This window comes from Vanellus vanellus (genome assembly GCF_965231255.1).
Source record: "Vanellus vanellus genome assembly, chromosome: 5".
In the NCBI taxonomy this organism is placed as follows: Eukaryota; Metazoa; Chordata; class Aves; order Charadriiformes; family Charadriidae; genus Vanellus; species Vanellus vanellus.
The window spans coordinates 31,763,272-31,777,770 of NC_138910.1; the positions used below are offsets into that span (position 1 = coordinate 31,763,272).

General features: G+C 40.9%; 1 protein-coding gene across 2 annotated transcripts in view; it reads right to left on the reverse strand.

The window, feature by feature from the left end:
- SPATS2L (spermatogenesis associated serine rich 2 like) overlaps positions 1 to 14,499 on the reverse strand; it is a 68,040-nt gene that overhangs the window by 41,016 nt on the left and 12,525 nt on the right. The window contains exons 1-2 of one of the 2 annotated variants that reach the window (XM_082483662.1): positions 4,903 to 4,967; positions 4,508 to 4,568 (exon numbers count right to left, since the gene is read on the reverse strand). In XM_082483662.1, the coding sequence (XP_082339788.1) occupies positions 4,508 to 4,546 (39 nt within the window). In that variant the 5' untranslated portion in view covers positions 4,547 to 4,568; positions 4,903 to 4,967. Of the gene's footprint in view, positions 1 to 4,507; positions 4,569 to 4,902; positions 4,968 to 14,499 lie in introns of those variants that run through there. The other variant, XM_082483663.1, reaches the window with a different exon arrangement.

Genomic DNA, 14,499 nt, shown 5'->3' on the forward strand with positions numbered 1-14,499 from the left:
AGCACCAGATCTCACTTGTTCAAATATGTGAATATATGATAGGCCCAACAGCAAGCCCTGAGGTTTGAACAATTCCCAATATTTCTTTGGATCAAAACCAAAATCATGTGCAAGAGCTTAACGGCTACCCTGGGGAGTGCCAGATATTCACTCTCCTCTTGTTAAACTAAGATGGTCTAATTGTTGCAGGAGACAATATCTCACTTGTACGCCTTACTCAAATTGCTTCTTCTTTGGAGGCATAGTCATTCAGAATCTCAGCACCTCTTCTGGTGATGAGGTTAATGCTTGAATACCTCCATTTATTTTACGGAATTATTTTGGATTGAAGCCAATGAGTTTGGCACATTTTATCTCTTAATCCAGTGAATTTGTGTGCATAGTATCTGAACTGTGTATAACTCAGTCTCAGAAAATCCTGATACTAGAAAAGAAGTCCTCAGTTATATTGTATTTTCAGGCAGAGATAAGTATAATCAGAGGAAAGAGGGAGAGTAGCATAGTGAAGGAAGACTGCAGCAAGGGTGAGGGCAGTGGGAATTATTCTGAGAAAGATCCTGATGGTAAACTTCTTGTACTAGCTATGCAGGCACGTAACAACCCTCACGGCTGCTGAAATACAGAATTTTTGTTATTCCAGAAAATCTGTAGGTTATATGCATGAAAATATGGTAATCAGAACAGTCCTGGCTCCCCACAAGATTATCACAGCTGCAGGAGACTCTGCCAGCTATGGAAACTTCCATTAGCCTTCCTGATATTGCAGGCCAACATTTATGTAAATCTCTCAGGGCGAAAAAGAAAAAGAAAAGATATAAAATAGGATGTTTAACCTATTGACTTTATGAAGTTTTTCAGCTGAAATGCCAAGAATGAATTATACAAGTATCAGTACTACAGTAGCATTCTCTTATGACTCAAGTTAGGGGTCAGGGTCTTACAGAGCCCATGTGTGAGCGTAATGCCCAAAATGTCTGCCTCAGCCCCACATCACCCTTAGAACAGAGGCAGAGGTCTTATTTCCTTGATCAACAGAGAGAACATGAGGAAAGGCCACCATTAAAAGCAAAAACAAACCACACAAACAAAACCAACACACAAACCAAACATTATGCCAAAACTTCATGGGCTCTGTACTACATTTTTGTCACAGAGAAAGTGTTCAATTTAAGGAGAAACTTGTGTTCTACTTTTGCAGAAACTTATAAGAATAAGTATTTGTGTGCAGATGTACAGCTCCTTTGGCTTCATTTAAGTCTTAGCAGGATCAAAGTCTTAAATATATTACGATCTGCAAGCACTGAGGTAGAAGAAAAGGAGAACTGGGAAGAAACTGTATTCTAGTCTGTTTTTAAACAAGACCTGCTTATATTTGTGTTGATGGCAATGGATTTGTGGAGCTCAGCAAAAGTAATAAGATTTATAAATCTTGGTTTTGTTTCCCAGAAATACCCCCTGCAAAAAAGGTGGACAAAAGTAAGTATTAAACTCACTGCTTTGTTGTTGTGTAACATGACCACATCTTGCTCTGTAAGTTTTCTAAGTGAGAAATGGATTTGATTTGTACCCTCTTACCAGGACACTGTCAATATGTCTGCTTTTCAAACAGTTAAATGAAGTCCTTATGTTTAGCAGTCTATGTGCAAACATAATTAAAGCCAACTCAACAGGACCTATCCATTGAACCCTTTCCTCATATTTGTAGTGCATTACTGGGAGGGTTCTAGAGCTACAGTTGCTTTGGAGTTACTCAGTTTGTCGCTGAATGAGATGTCAAATGGAGGTTCTGCGCCATGGCAATCTCATTTTAAAACAAGACAGATTTGTCCAGGTGAAATGGACAGGCTAGCTGGTCAGCTGATGTAAGTAGAGTTCACAAAGTTTATGCTGTTCAGTCACTAAGCTTTTTTTTAGTAGGTTATTATTCTATATTTTCCAGAATAAAACCCAGTGATTTTGCAATAAAATGTTAATTGCTGTTAACCTAGGTTTTCACTTTCGCATAGGGATTTAGTGGCACTAAATACTGATGGAAGATACAGAAATAAAGAGAGGAACTATTTATTACTGAGCGTATCGATCCAGTTATTTTCTTGCCTTAAAACGTATATGCTCGTAAACATTTGATTTTAAATACTCCCAGCAGATATTAGATTCTGAATAGCAGATATCTAGTGTGAATAAAGTCCTGTTGCAGTTCTTCATTCTTAAACTAGCAAAAGACAAACAGATGATTTCTGAAACCATGCACTTGTAAAACTGAATATATTAATAAAAAATCCAAGCTACACACTAAATAAGCAGAACTTCACTTGATTTACTGAGTTGCATTTTGAGAGTTGCTGTAATTTACCTTCCAGCACTCTGGCACTAGGGGATAGGATTTGATGGCATTACTTTCTATTGCAAAATCCATCATGCTGCTCTATATTTCAACCCTGTGCTGTTGTTAAGGACTATGGTAGATAGTCATCACCGAGATTCACGTTGACAAGCAAATCCTCAAGCACAATGAGTGATTCAGGAGGTAACAACTAATACGACGAAAAACTACTCAAAAAGCAGACACCTGGGTAGCGCATCGGGTAAAGAATTGTTTCCTATCAGAGGGTATAAAGCAAAAAGGGTCTACATCCTTTTGAAAGCAAAGAAAGTGAGCAAGCAGTGACAGGTGGACACAAGAGCCTGAACAGGAATTTATTCCCACCTGAACTACTTAGTATAAATTGTCACTTGCTACGCTGTTTCCTCAGCAGCTTCATTCACGCGTGGGTGGGTGGTAACAGCTTGTAACTGTTCTTTCAGGAAATATTAGCAATCTGAAACTTGAGGAAGCCTAGTTTGAACCTCAGCAGTTGTTGTGATTGCTCAAGTGTTTATAAACCAAAGGCAATGTCTAAGCCATTAACTACTAAGTCATGATCAGTTCTGAGAAATACATTACCTGACTGAAAAGTTAATTATTTGTGAACTCAGAAGCGAAACAGCAAGTTAACAAAAATCTGACTACTGATCTCTAGTTCAAGGCTATTTCTTTTCTCTGTCATGCTGCAGTATATTACATCTTAATTCTCTATCACTTCTTGGGACTTTTCTGGATTTGAAAGCCACATTTACAGTATCTTGCACACATTCCTCATGCCAAATGATTCCTCCCTTGTTATCAGTCCACGTAACTGCAAAACTGAAGTTCTGAATTGCAAGACTGAAGTTAAGCAAATCTTTTTCTGCTGAATAATTTTTTCCATCAGCTCAGGAAAAGAGTTAATCCAAGGAATCATACACACATTTTTGTTCTTTTCCATTTCATTGACAGGCTTAGAGAGACGAGAATATTTCACATGCCTGCTGCCCTGCAGGATGTGTAATGTGTCACAGGCAGGTCTTATGATACAGCAGAAGATGACTACATTTCTCAGTTTCACATTGCCCTCACTGTTCTGTATTTCCTTGATACTTAATCAGTCTTGTTCCTTTCTCCCTGTGCATCTTTCCTGAAGTGAATGGGCCTAATCAACTTTTCAGTGATACCTGGACAAACTTGGGCTCGCTGACAGAATTGGATTCTGGCCTTTAACATTTATTACACTGGCTTAAAGTCTGTATCAGAGCCACGTTGGGTTTAATGAAGCTGTAAATCAAGGAATCCATTAGTCTTTTCTGAACTTCCTAAATGCAAAGCTCCACCTCTCTTCCTCAACATGAAATAGAACAAAACCTGATTTTATAAAAACAGGATGATTCAGGAGAACTCTCAAAATCTTGGCTTCTTTTAAAAGGCAACCCTATCACATTATACTCCTACAGTCTTCCCACTTCTCTCTCTCCTATTTTCCTATTCTTTGACAAATGTCCTGGTTTCCTACTTATGTTGGTGGGGAGTATCTATGGGTTCGATTGTCTCTTCACAATCTGCCTGCTGGAAGTCATAAAAGATCTCCTGACCTACCTTAAATTTGTATACTAATTAACTTTAGGTTCTTTACTGCTCTTGAAAGGGCAGTGAGGGTCTAACATCAGCCAGGATATGGAGAGGACATACTCAAGCATATATAACGCAGTTAAAAGCAGAGGTACTTACATAGGAAAAAAAATTCTACTCTTTTCAGCCCCTGTAATTTTAGGAATTGCCTTTAAGTATTACAGGTATGACATTTTTTGGTCAGAAAAATTATTTTCTAAAGGGTGTGTTTCTTCAAAGGTTGTATTTTGTACAGCAGCAACCATCACAAAGCGCTATTTTCCACAGCATCAGCATGCACAGGAATCAGAAAGGAATAAGAGAAGTCTATCCGACGAAACATTGCCTCTTTGCAGAAAAGCAAAAACGTTTCTCTCCAACCAAGTTTAATATACTAATCCTATCAATATCTGCCTGTGTACTTAACTTTATGCACAGAGTCAATGCATATTAAAGTTACGTACATGAACAGTGTTGGAAGGAGCAGGGATGAACTATGCATGCAAATATCATTTTGGTTTGAATTGTACTGTTACTTGAACCTACCTTCTCCTTGATATTTACAGGAGAATTGATTTCTGCCATCTCTCTTCAATGAGAATATTGGCTGTGAAAGGAGAAAGAAAACAAAAATAAAGATTCATTTGGAGGTTTTAATCCCAACCTGTCAAAGATACACCTATAAAGACTAATGCTTACAGGTAAGCACGTGCAATTAGAGAAACATGAGAACACTTAATGTCCTGCACAGCAATGCTCAATCTTGCCAAAAAGCAAAACTAGTCCAAATTTCATAGTTTCCCCGAATTAGTTCTGCAAAAACATTCTAAATTGCCTCATAGTTATGAATCTGGATAGAAGGGGTATCATGCTTCTCCCAGCCATGTCTCTTGGGCCCTAGTCATTATTGATATCTTTGAGGCTTTAAAGAGGAGGAATACCTTAGACGAACTCAACGGCTCCTGTTTTCTCATTCACCAGCAACCTCAATTTTTGCCAGAAAATTTGTCTGAAGATCCCATCTTAAAAAGCAGCTAAATGTGCCAAGAGGTTAGGCTGACAAGTGCTCCATGGCTGGTTTGTTGTTTTTGTTGTTTTTTTTTTTTTCCAAAACTAATTTAGAGGATTTAGCCACACAGCTCCTATTGAGCTATACAGGGTCTGTATAGCTAAATCTCCAAGTCTGCTCTGAAAACTTGGGCACATGAATGGAATTTGCATGTGATTAAGAAACCCTGCAATATGCTTTCTATTTCCAGTTATGTGGCTGAGTAAGTGAGACACACTGTACCACATGGTGAAGAATAATACAGGGAAGGGAGTCTAGTTGCCTAATCCTGTTTCCGTCAAAACCAACTGCCTTAGATTTCAGTAAGGAACAGGCTTGAATCTTCACATTTTAAAATTAAGTCACACACAAAGAATAACAGCAAAGACTAAGTCAAAACGGAGTAAAAGCTCGGTTTGGTAACCAAATTTAACTCTATTATACACTGATAAGAAGGTATAGATGTACATAAATGAGAAGGAAAGCTTAGTTCTTTCCAAGTTTTTAAGTTTAAACACTTTCTCCTTTTCCTCATTTGAGCCCTTTGCTACGTGGACTGATATTATAGTTCCCGTAATTCTTCTAAATCTCTTTTAATGCACTTCAACAATCCTTCCTTAACTTCTGCTTTGAAACATAGCACTTCAGTGGAGTTCAAACTCCAGAAACTAAGTGCTTCCATTACAGTATCCACTGATAGCACTTAAATCTTGTTATTAACTTTTGTATGCATCTGTTTCTAATTAAAGAGATGAGATTCAAGGAAGCACATTTTCAAAAATAACATGACTTTGTGGTAAATGTGGAAAAGATGATAGAAGAAAGAAAAAGGAATGAATTTTTGAGTTTTGGTCTGATAAAGAGCAGACACTGAATTATGAAAACCCTCAAAAATAAGGAGCCAGAAGAAAAAAAGTAACCCTTTCCATTGCCCATTATTTAAAAAAAAAAAAAAAATGCTTGAAATGAGTAAGGTTCTTCCTGCCATCTCTATTTTACTATACCATAAACAGATACTCTCTATTAAAAGTCACATACCTTATATCTGTCTTAAGTCAGTGGCTCAACCACTTTGCCAAGACACTGAGCTGGAGTCTCACTATGTCCGACAAGACTTCTTCGTGGCAACTGGGCCACTCTGCCACTCTGAATGCCTTACTGTCTGCTGGTATCTCAGATCAGAATGTTTCCCCGCCCCTCCTTAAATCAAGGATGAAAGAAGTCAAATTAGTTTCTTTGTCAAACCCACCCAATGGCTAGAAGCAGAGTTATAAAATGTCTGGATACAGCAGGCAGGAAGATCACACAGAATATGAGGTTGGGGCAACTCCATTTTGAATATTTAGTGTGTTCCGACAACTAAATGAAAGTGTTGAGAAATGACTGTAGTCTGTAGTCCCTACATAACATTTTTTTATTTACTTCTTGTCTTTTGCTGTTAGCTATTTTTTATCTCAAACGGGAACAGAACATGAGATATAGGTCATCAAATTTCCCATGCAGACTGGAAAACTTAGCTCTAAAATTACTCTGCAAGTCTTCATCTCCCTTACTGCTTTTCAGAAAAGCATGCCTTCTACCTAGTGACATCAAAACCATGCTGGACTGATATTATTCTCTGTTTAATAGATAATCGTATGCTAAGGAATAGTTATTTGACTAGTTTGCCCTTCTATCTACTATCTAGCAGCTGTTGTAATGTTACAGACAACTGATGGAGGCCTGCCCTCTGGCATACCAATTTAAATACTTAATCTGATCCAACACCTTACAAGAACATTAATAAAAAAATAGGAAAAAACTGTTCTCGAGGTACCAACACATGGCACAGAAACAAGTACAAAAGAGATTACAGGTAACAAACCTCTCTGGCCTTAAAAAAAAAAAAAAATCTATTAATCTATACAAAACAATAAATAATGGGAAAATATCTTTGTCACTTGAAAACCTCAGGTTCTGCTTTTTCAGCACACTCTTTACTGATTTCATACCAAAACTGTATATTTCAAAACTGCATCTTGTATGAAGCAAACTAATCCCAATAATCGTACTTTGTGAAAGACCCACACCTCTCAATTTATGTTGCTTCAAAGATAGTAGCTACATAATTCTTCAAATTTAAATTCAATTTGCTGATTAAACCCTACCACAGCACTTAGCCAAATTTACTCTTTGTAGCAATGCTCAGACTCAGTTTAAAATCGGTCGTAAAAACTTCATACAACACCTTGTCAGATTTGACTTGTCTCTTCTTTGCTGTACGCTCCAGCTATTACTGTGATCAGTGTCTTCCACTGATAAATGTGGTGCTGATTCAGCTAGCTTGCACCTAGTTTCAAGAGTGCAAGCTGTTTCAAGAAGACTTGGCAACCACACAAAACATACCCTCGGTTTCTCTCTTTTTTTTTCCCCCCTTTTAAGATCAAGAACTTAGAGGACACCAGCTTTTACAAATTGACATATTCCTCTACACTTCAGACTATTCCTTAATACACATATTACAGCTGTCAAAATGAAGATGCTAAAACTGAGTTGGAGCTATTTTTCATTCACCTTCTCCAAGGACAGATAATGAAATAACCCGCATAAAACACTTGGTCATTCATATAACTCAGTCCAGCAATGCTTGTTACATAAAATACAAATGATACATTAAAAGGAAAATGTCAGTGTAGCATTAATTTTTAAAAAATATCCTTTATGGTATACTTAATAGCTAATCAATTTGAATTTCTCGTTGTAGCACAAACTGATTTATTAAATTAACTGATATTTTTCCTCTGATGATATTTTAATCTCTGTAGTGAACAATTACTGCATTTCTAATCCTGTGACAAAAGATATGAAAAAAAGATATAGCATGTGGATAATTTTATGAACAAAATAGTCCCACTGAAGTATAGAAGCTTTAGCTCCAGGCTTGGATCTAAATCTGAGCTGTTACATTCTCATCCTTAACTCTTCAGAGAAGATTCTTTCTGCCTGAGCTGTGGACCATCAGAATACAGCTCTCAACTGAACCCCCTAAAGCCAAGGGAGAACAGTGCTTTACATGTCACTAACAGCATGCACCCAAAAAAAAGATTGGGAGAAAGATATTTTACAGAATATTTTCTGCAGCAGCTAAGATTGTTAAACACAAGCACTAAATGCGCAAAACACACACTATATGAGAGGTTCTCAGCTGAATGTCAGCTTACATGCTTTGTCTTTCTTCACATCTCTTGCTTGTATTTGTGCTCCTGAAATGGCACTGTGTGTCATACCACCAGGACTTCCATGAAAAAGGAATGAAAGAAAAAAAATATTACAGAATCTCTTATATAAACAGGTCGTTAATTTCTAATACAGATTTCCAAATGCATTACCTGCAATGGGCAATTACTCTCAGTTGCTTGTTACATCCTGACCTAATACTGATGGAAGGGTGTTATTTCTATACCTATTACACATGTCCAAATGAGACATTTTACCTGCCCTGTAAAATGAAGCGTTTCAATACAACAAAAAATATAGTAGAGGTACTTCAAGGGAATGTTGCAGAGGAGATTGGATTAAGTCTGGCAGAGTCTTACTTCTCTCCCCTACCAAATGAAGCAATTAATGTTACTTTACACAGGTTTAAGCTAACATGAAACTGAACCGAGACAGCTAAGGTGCTGGCGCATGCTCTGTTCTGCTGTTACTGCAAGCAGCAATGCCCAGTAGGGCAGCCAGTTAGAAAAAGTCTTTAACCACTACAGCAAAATATGCCAGAGGTCACCTGTCACAGCCTTAAATACATGGCAGCTTGCCCAGCCCTTACAGAAGTTTTCTTTCTGTCTTTAAGCACCTCTGAAAACCCACTGCTGCAGTGTTCAACCTCCAAAGAACACCTGCCACCTTACCAGTAGTACCACCTTCAGAGGTGTTCAGCTCACAGACACCTTCCAGCTAGACAGGCCTTGGGGTAAAGCTGACAAACAGTCTATTTTATACAACACTTTGCACGGGTGGAATTGCTTGCATCTCAAGCATCAGAGAATCATGAGACCAAGCATGTGCCCTGCCCCTAATGCAAAACCTGGCCATCACTACCTGGCACGTTTATATTTCAGATTTAGAAACAATATCAGAAAAAGAAGAAACATGCTCCCCTCCAACAAAATAAAGAAGAATCTCCTTGCAAATACACAGAGGAGGAAATGAATTTATGAAAGTCTAAATGTTGCCAGAACGATATGGTTTGTGAAAATACCCTGGCAGTAAGCTCTATCAGAGTGGAGGAGATTGTGTGTGACACCTGTTCCACCATTTCTGAGATCCAAAGATAAGTTGTACTTTGACAATGGGGACCAGAAAATTCCCCAAGAAATAGCACAGAATAATCCAGTGTTGGAAGGGTTTCACATCTGTAGGTTTATGGATGAATAGACTCTTACACCCCCAAAATGACGTATTTCCTCACCTGCCCACTGCAACTTTTTCCTTTTATAATATTCCCCCCAGCCCCAGCACAACATGAATCCCACGTCAAACTGACTTGACCCTTGCCAATGCTTCTCAAATTCCTATCTGCTTCTGCAGTCATCTGCTGCACCTTGTGCTAATCCAATCCTTCCTCTCACTGTGCTAATTTCTTTCAAATGTCCCATGACTAACCTTTTCGAAGTTTCTCACAGCACCCTCAAAAAGCCCTCTGGCCAGGTTCTTTTGCACTGCCCTCCTCTTCCCTTTTACAAGTCAGGTGATCCCATGGCTACAGACACTTTGGGTGACAGTCCAGCAACACAAGGCAGGAGATAGATACATGGCCCTACCACTGATAAGCCCTACTAAGCAAGCCTATACACAGTCACTGAGTAAGCTTTCACTGTTAACAGAGCAACCGGAGTTTAAAATTTTGTCACCCAAATATATGCATAAAGTAGATCAATGCTAGAATGTGGATTTTTTTTATTTTTATTTAAGGATCATTCACCCATTTCCAAATAGGTCAGTCAAAATCCCCCAGCTCTGAAAACCTAACATGCAAGGTACGGGTAGAACAAAGCAATAATATTTTAAGAGCCAACTTAAAAAAATAAATCTAAATGCTAAGTATCTAACGAGATTGTAGCAGCCTGCACTATGATTTCATCTTCTGCACTTCTACTTCCTTTACAGAATTACATCTCATTTTCAAATCGGATTCCTATCTTGGAGCTAGAGATGTGTGCACACCTCCAAGGCTATGATCTCATTGGCATCATAGAAACTTGGTGGGATGACTCCTACAACTGGAGTGTTGCCATGGAAGGCTACAGGCTCTTCAGGAGAGACAGGCAAGGGAAACGAGGAGGTGGTGTTGCCTTATATGCCAAGGAGCAGCTGGAACGCATGGACCTCAGCCTAGGGATGGATAAAGAGCCAACTGAGAGCCTATGGGTCAGGATTAAAGAGAAATCGGCAGCAGAGGACACTACACTGGGAGTCTGCTACAGGCCGCCCGACCAAGACGACCAAGCGGATGAAGCCCTCTATAGACAGACAGGGGCGGCAGCACGTTCACAGACCCTGGTTCTCGTGGGTGACTTCAATCACCCTGACATCTGTTGGAAGGGTAACACAGCCAGGCATAGGCAATCCAGGAGGTTCTTGGATTGCATTGAGGACAACTTCCTTCTCCAAGTGGTGGAGGAGCCAACGAGAAGGGGAGCTATGCTGGACCTTGTTCTTACTAACAAGGAGGGGCTGGTAGACAGTGTCAAACTCAAGGGTAGCCTGTAGTGACCATGAAATGGTCAAGTTCGAGATCCTCGAGGCAGCGAGGAAGGTGCACAGCAGGCTGACCCCCCTTGACTTTGAGAGAGCTGACTTTGGCCTCTTGAAGAATCTGCTTGGTGTGGTGCCATGGGATGAAGCGCTGGAGGGAAGGGGGGTCCAAGAAAGTTGGTTAATATTCAAGGATCACCTCCTCCAAGCTCAGGAGCAATGCATCCCTACAAAGAGGAAGGCAGGCAGAAAAGCCAGGAGGCCTGCATGGATGAACAAGGAGCTCCTGGACATGACCAAAAGGAAAAAGGAGGCCTATAGGGAGTGGAAACAGGGACAAGTAGACTGGGAGGAATACAGAGGAATCGTTCAAGCAGCCAGGGATCGGGTTAAACAGGCTAAAGCCCAGATGGAACTAAATCTGGCCAGGGACATAAAGACAAACAAAAAAATCCTTCTTTAAGTATGTCAGCAAGAAAAGAAAGACTAGGGAAAACGTAGGCCCTCTCTGGAAAGAAACGCAAGAACTGGTTATCCAGGACAGAGATGGAGCTGAGGTACTCAATGACTTTTTTGCCTCAGTCTTCACTGGCAAGGACTGCAGCCACACTGCCCATGACGCAGAATGCAAAGGCGAGGATTGGGAAAATGCAGAACCGTCCACTGCAGGTGAAGATCAAGTGCGAGACCACCTGAGGAACCTGAAGGTGCACAAGTCCATGGGACCTGATGAGATACACCCACGGGTCCTGAGAGAACTGGCAGATGAAGTCGCTAAGCCACTAGCCATCATATTTGAGAAGTTGTGGCTGTCTGGCGAGGTTCCTGCAGACTGGAAAAGGGGAAACATAACTCCTACTTTCAAAAAGGGAAACAAGGAAGTCCCAGGGAACTATAGGCCAGTCAGTCTCACCTCTGTGCCTGGCAAGATCATGGAGCAGACCCTCCTGGAAACTCTGCTGAGGCACATAGAAGGAGGGGATTGGTGACAGCCAGCATGGCTTCACCAAGGGCAAGTCATGCCTGACAAATTTGGTGGCCTTCTACAAAGGGGTTACAGCGGCAGTGGAAAAGGGGAGATCAACTGATGTCATCTACTCAGACTTGTGCAAAGCATTTGACACTGTCCCACATGATATCCTGGTCTCTAAATTGAAGAGAAAATGGACCACTCAGTGGATAAAAAACTGGCTGGACAGGCGCTCTCAGAGAGTTGCGGTCAATGGCTCGATGTCCAAGTGGAGAGCAGTGACGAGTGGCATTCCTCAGGGGTCAGTACTGGGACGTGTACTGTTCAACATCTTTGTGGGCAACATGGATAGTGGGGTTGAGTTCACCCTCAGCAAGTTTGCCGATGATACCAAGCTCTTTGGCGAGGTTGACATGTTGGAGGGGAGGGATGCCATCCAGAGGGACCTAGACAGGCTGGAGAGGTGGGCCCAAGCCAACCTCACGCAGTTCAACAAGGCCAAGTGCAAGGTCTTACATCTGGGTTGGGGCAATCCCAAGCACAAATACAGGCTTGGAGGGGGATGGCTGGAGAGCAGCCCTGAGGAGAAGGACCTGGGGGTGCTGATTGACGAGAAGCTCAACATGAGCCAGCAGTGTGCAATTGCAGCCCAGAAGGCCAACCGTATCCTGGGCTGCATCAAAAGAAGTGTGGCCAGCAGGTCAAAGGAGGTGATTCTGCCCCTCTACTCCATTCTCGTGAGACCCCACCTGCAGTTCTGCATCCAGCTCTGGAGTCCCCAACATAAGAAGGACATGGACCTGCTGGAGCATGTCCAGAGGAGAGCCACGAGGATGATCCGAGGGCTGGAGCACCCCTCCTATGAGGAGAGGCTGAAAGAGTTGGGGCTGTTCAGTCTGGAGAAGAGAAAGCTCCAGGGAGATCTTATTGCAGCCTTCTAGTACCTAAATGGGGCTTATAGGAGAGCTGGGGAAGGACTTTTTACTAGGGCATGTAGCGATAGGACGAGGGGGAATGGCTTTAAACTAGAAGAGGGCAGGTTTAGATTAAACATTAGGAAGAAGTTTTTCACTTTGAGGGTGGTAAGGCACTGGAACAGGTTGCCCAGAGAGGTTGTTGAGGCCCCATCCCTGGAGGTGTTCAAGGCCAGGCTGGACGTGGCCTTGGGCAACCTGGTCTAGTGGGAGGTGTCCCTGTTTATGGCAAGGGGGTTGGAACTCGATGATCTTCAAGGTCCTTTCCAACCTAAACCATTTTATGATTCTTTGATCTATCTATGTGTATTATATTACACTGTCTTGCCTGCAGACTTCCACGTGCCCTAGGTAAAGACAAAACCAGCAGAATCAGAGACACGTGGCCCCCATTACACGTTTTACTTTGTCTTTTATAATAAAGAGATGGTGCCAAAGAATTGCAGATGAAGGCTTGGATGAACACACCTTTTCTGATGTGGTTTTAAGTTAACATTTTTGTATCAGAAAGACTGACAAAACTGCAAGAGTGTAATTCCAAAATTCAAGTATTTCAGAAAGGCATTCTTCTGGATTTCACTCAGATTTTATTTAAATAGCAGCAGAAAAAAATACCTTATTAGGTCAAAGGCTAAACATTAGTGTGCATATAATTCTTAGTTACAAAAATTAGCGTCTTTAGTTATGCATAAAGCCACTGTGGTTGCAAAACTACTAGTGATAGCATGAGATTTAGACACTTCACTATCTTGAGATTAGCAACAGGTATGACTTGCTGTAGTCTAGTGTCTAAAGATAAATATAATAAAAAACAAATGCATAAACATAACAAGTGTCAAGAGAATCTAGGGCATATTAACAAGTGTCCTCCTAGTGGTCCTTTTAGCCTTCTCTGTCATTATAAATGAACACACATAGTAAAAACAATGTAAGTTGTAATTAATACAGAACTGCTGTTTTATACCTTTTTAAAGATTGTGCCCAGAAATAGTACACACCATCATTTTGTATTTCCTCATTTTCAGAAATTTGAGATTAGCCACTTCAGGCTGGTTAAGTGCCACCAGGTAAGCGTGATGATATCTGACACCTTTAGTACCTTTTTCTTTAAAAGCATCCATAAATATGTGCGTGAGTGCACACACATTCCAGAATATCCCCCATTTGCAGAGCTCAGTCCCACTACCGGCCCCTGCTCGTGCTTGTCTCAGCCGCAGAACACAGTAGTTGCCTCTGCATTCTCCCTTCTGCTCAGCTAATGCAGTCTGAGTCCCTGATAGCTACCATACTCTCCCTGAAAGCTACTGCCTGCAGAGCCGGAAACAGGACGCAGGAAATAAAACGGGTCACTAATTCCACATGTAGGTCTGGATTCCTGCAGAAAAGAGACTTATGCTCCCCCATTGTTTATCACCTCCTCCCTGAGGATTTCTGAAATGATTGACATTACAATCTGAGAAAGAAGCAGATGTCTCAGAGATACTGAAAACAGACTGTAAGGCATAAGAGTTTGGAAAATATGCAATGGCATATCAGGAACTCAGTTACATTATTTAACACTATAAAATCCATACCTGAGTGACTGCAGACCTATCTTTTATAAAAAGGGGGAGTGGAATATGAGAGGAAGGACAGTCCTGAGTACCGGAGTCAGCATCCTTTGAAGATTGTCTCCTATCCTTCTCAGACTTCTGCCAAGGGCAGGAATGGTTCTAAGCAGATATCACAGTAACTGTGATGACCGACCAGTGTCACAACAAAATGGTTAGGCACCAGTAAGTCCTGTACCTCATTCTGATATACCACATTGTTC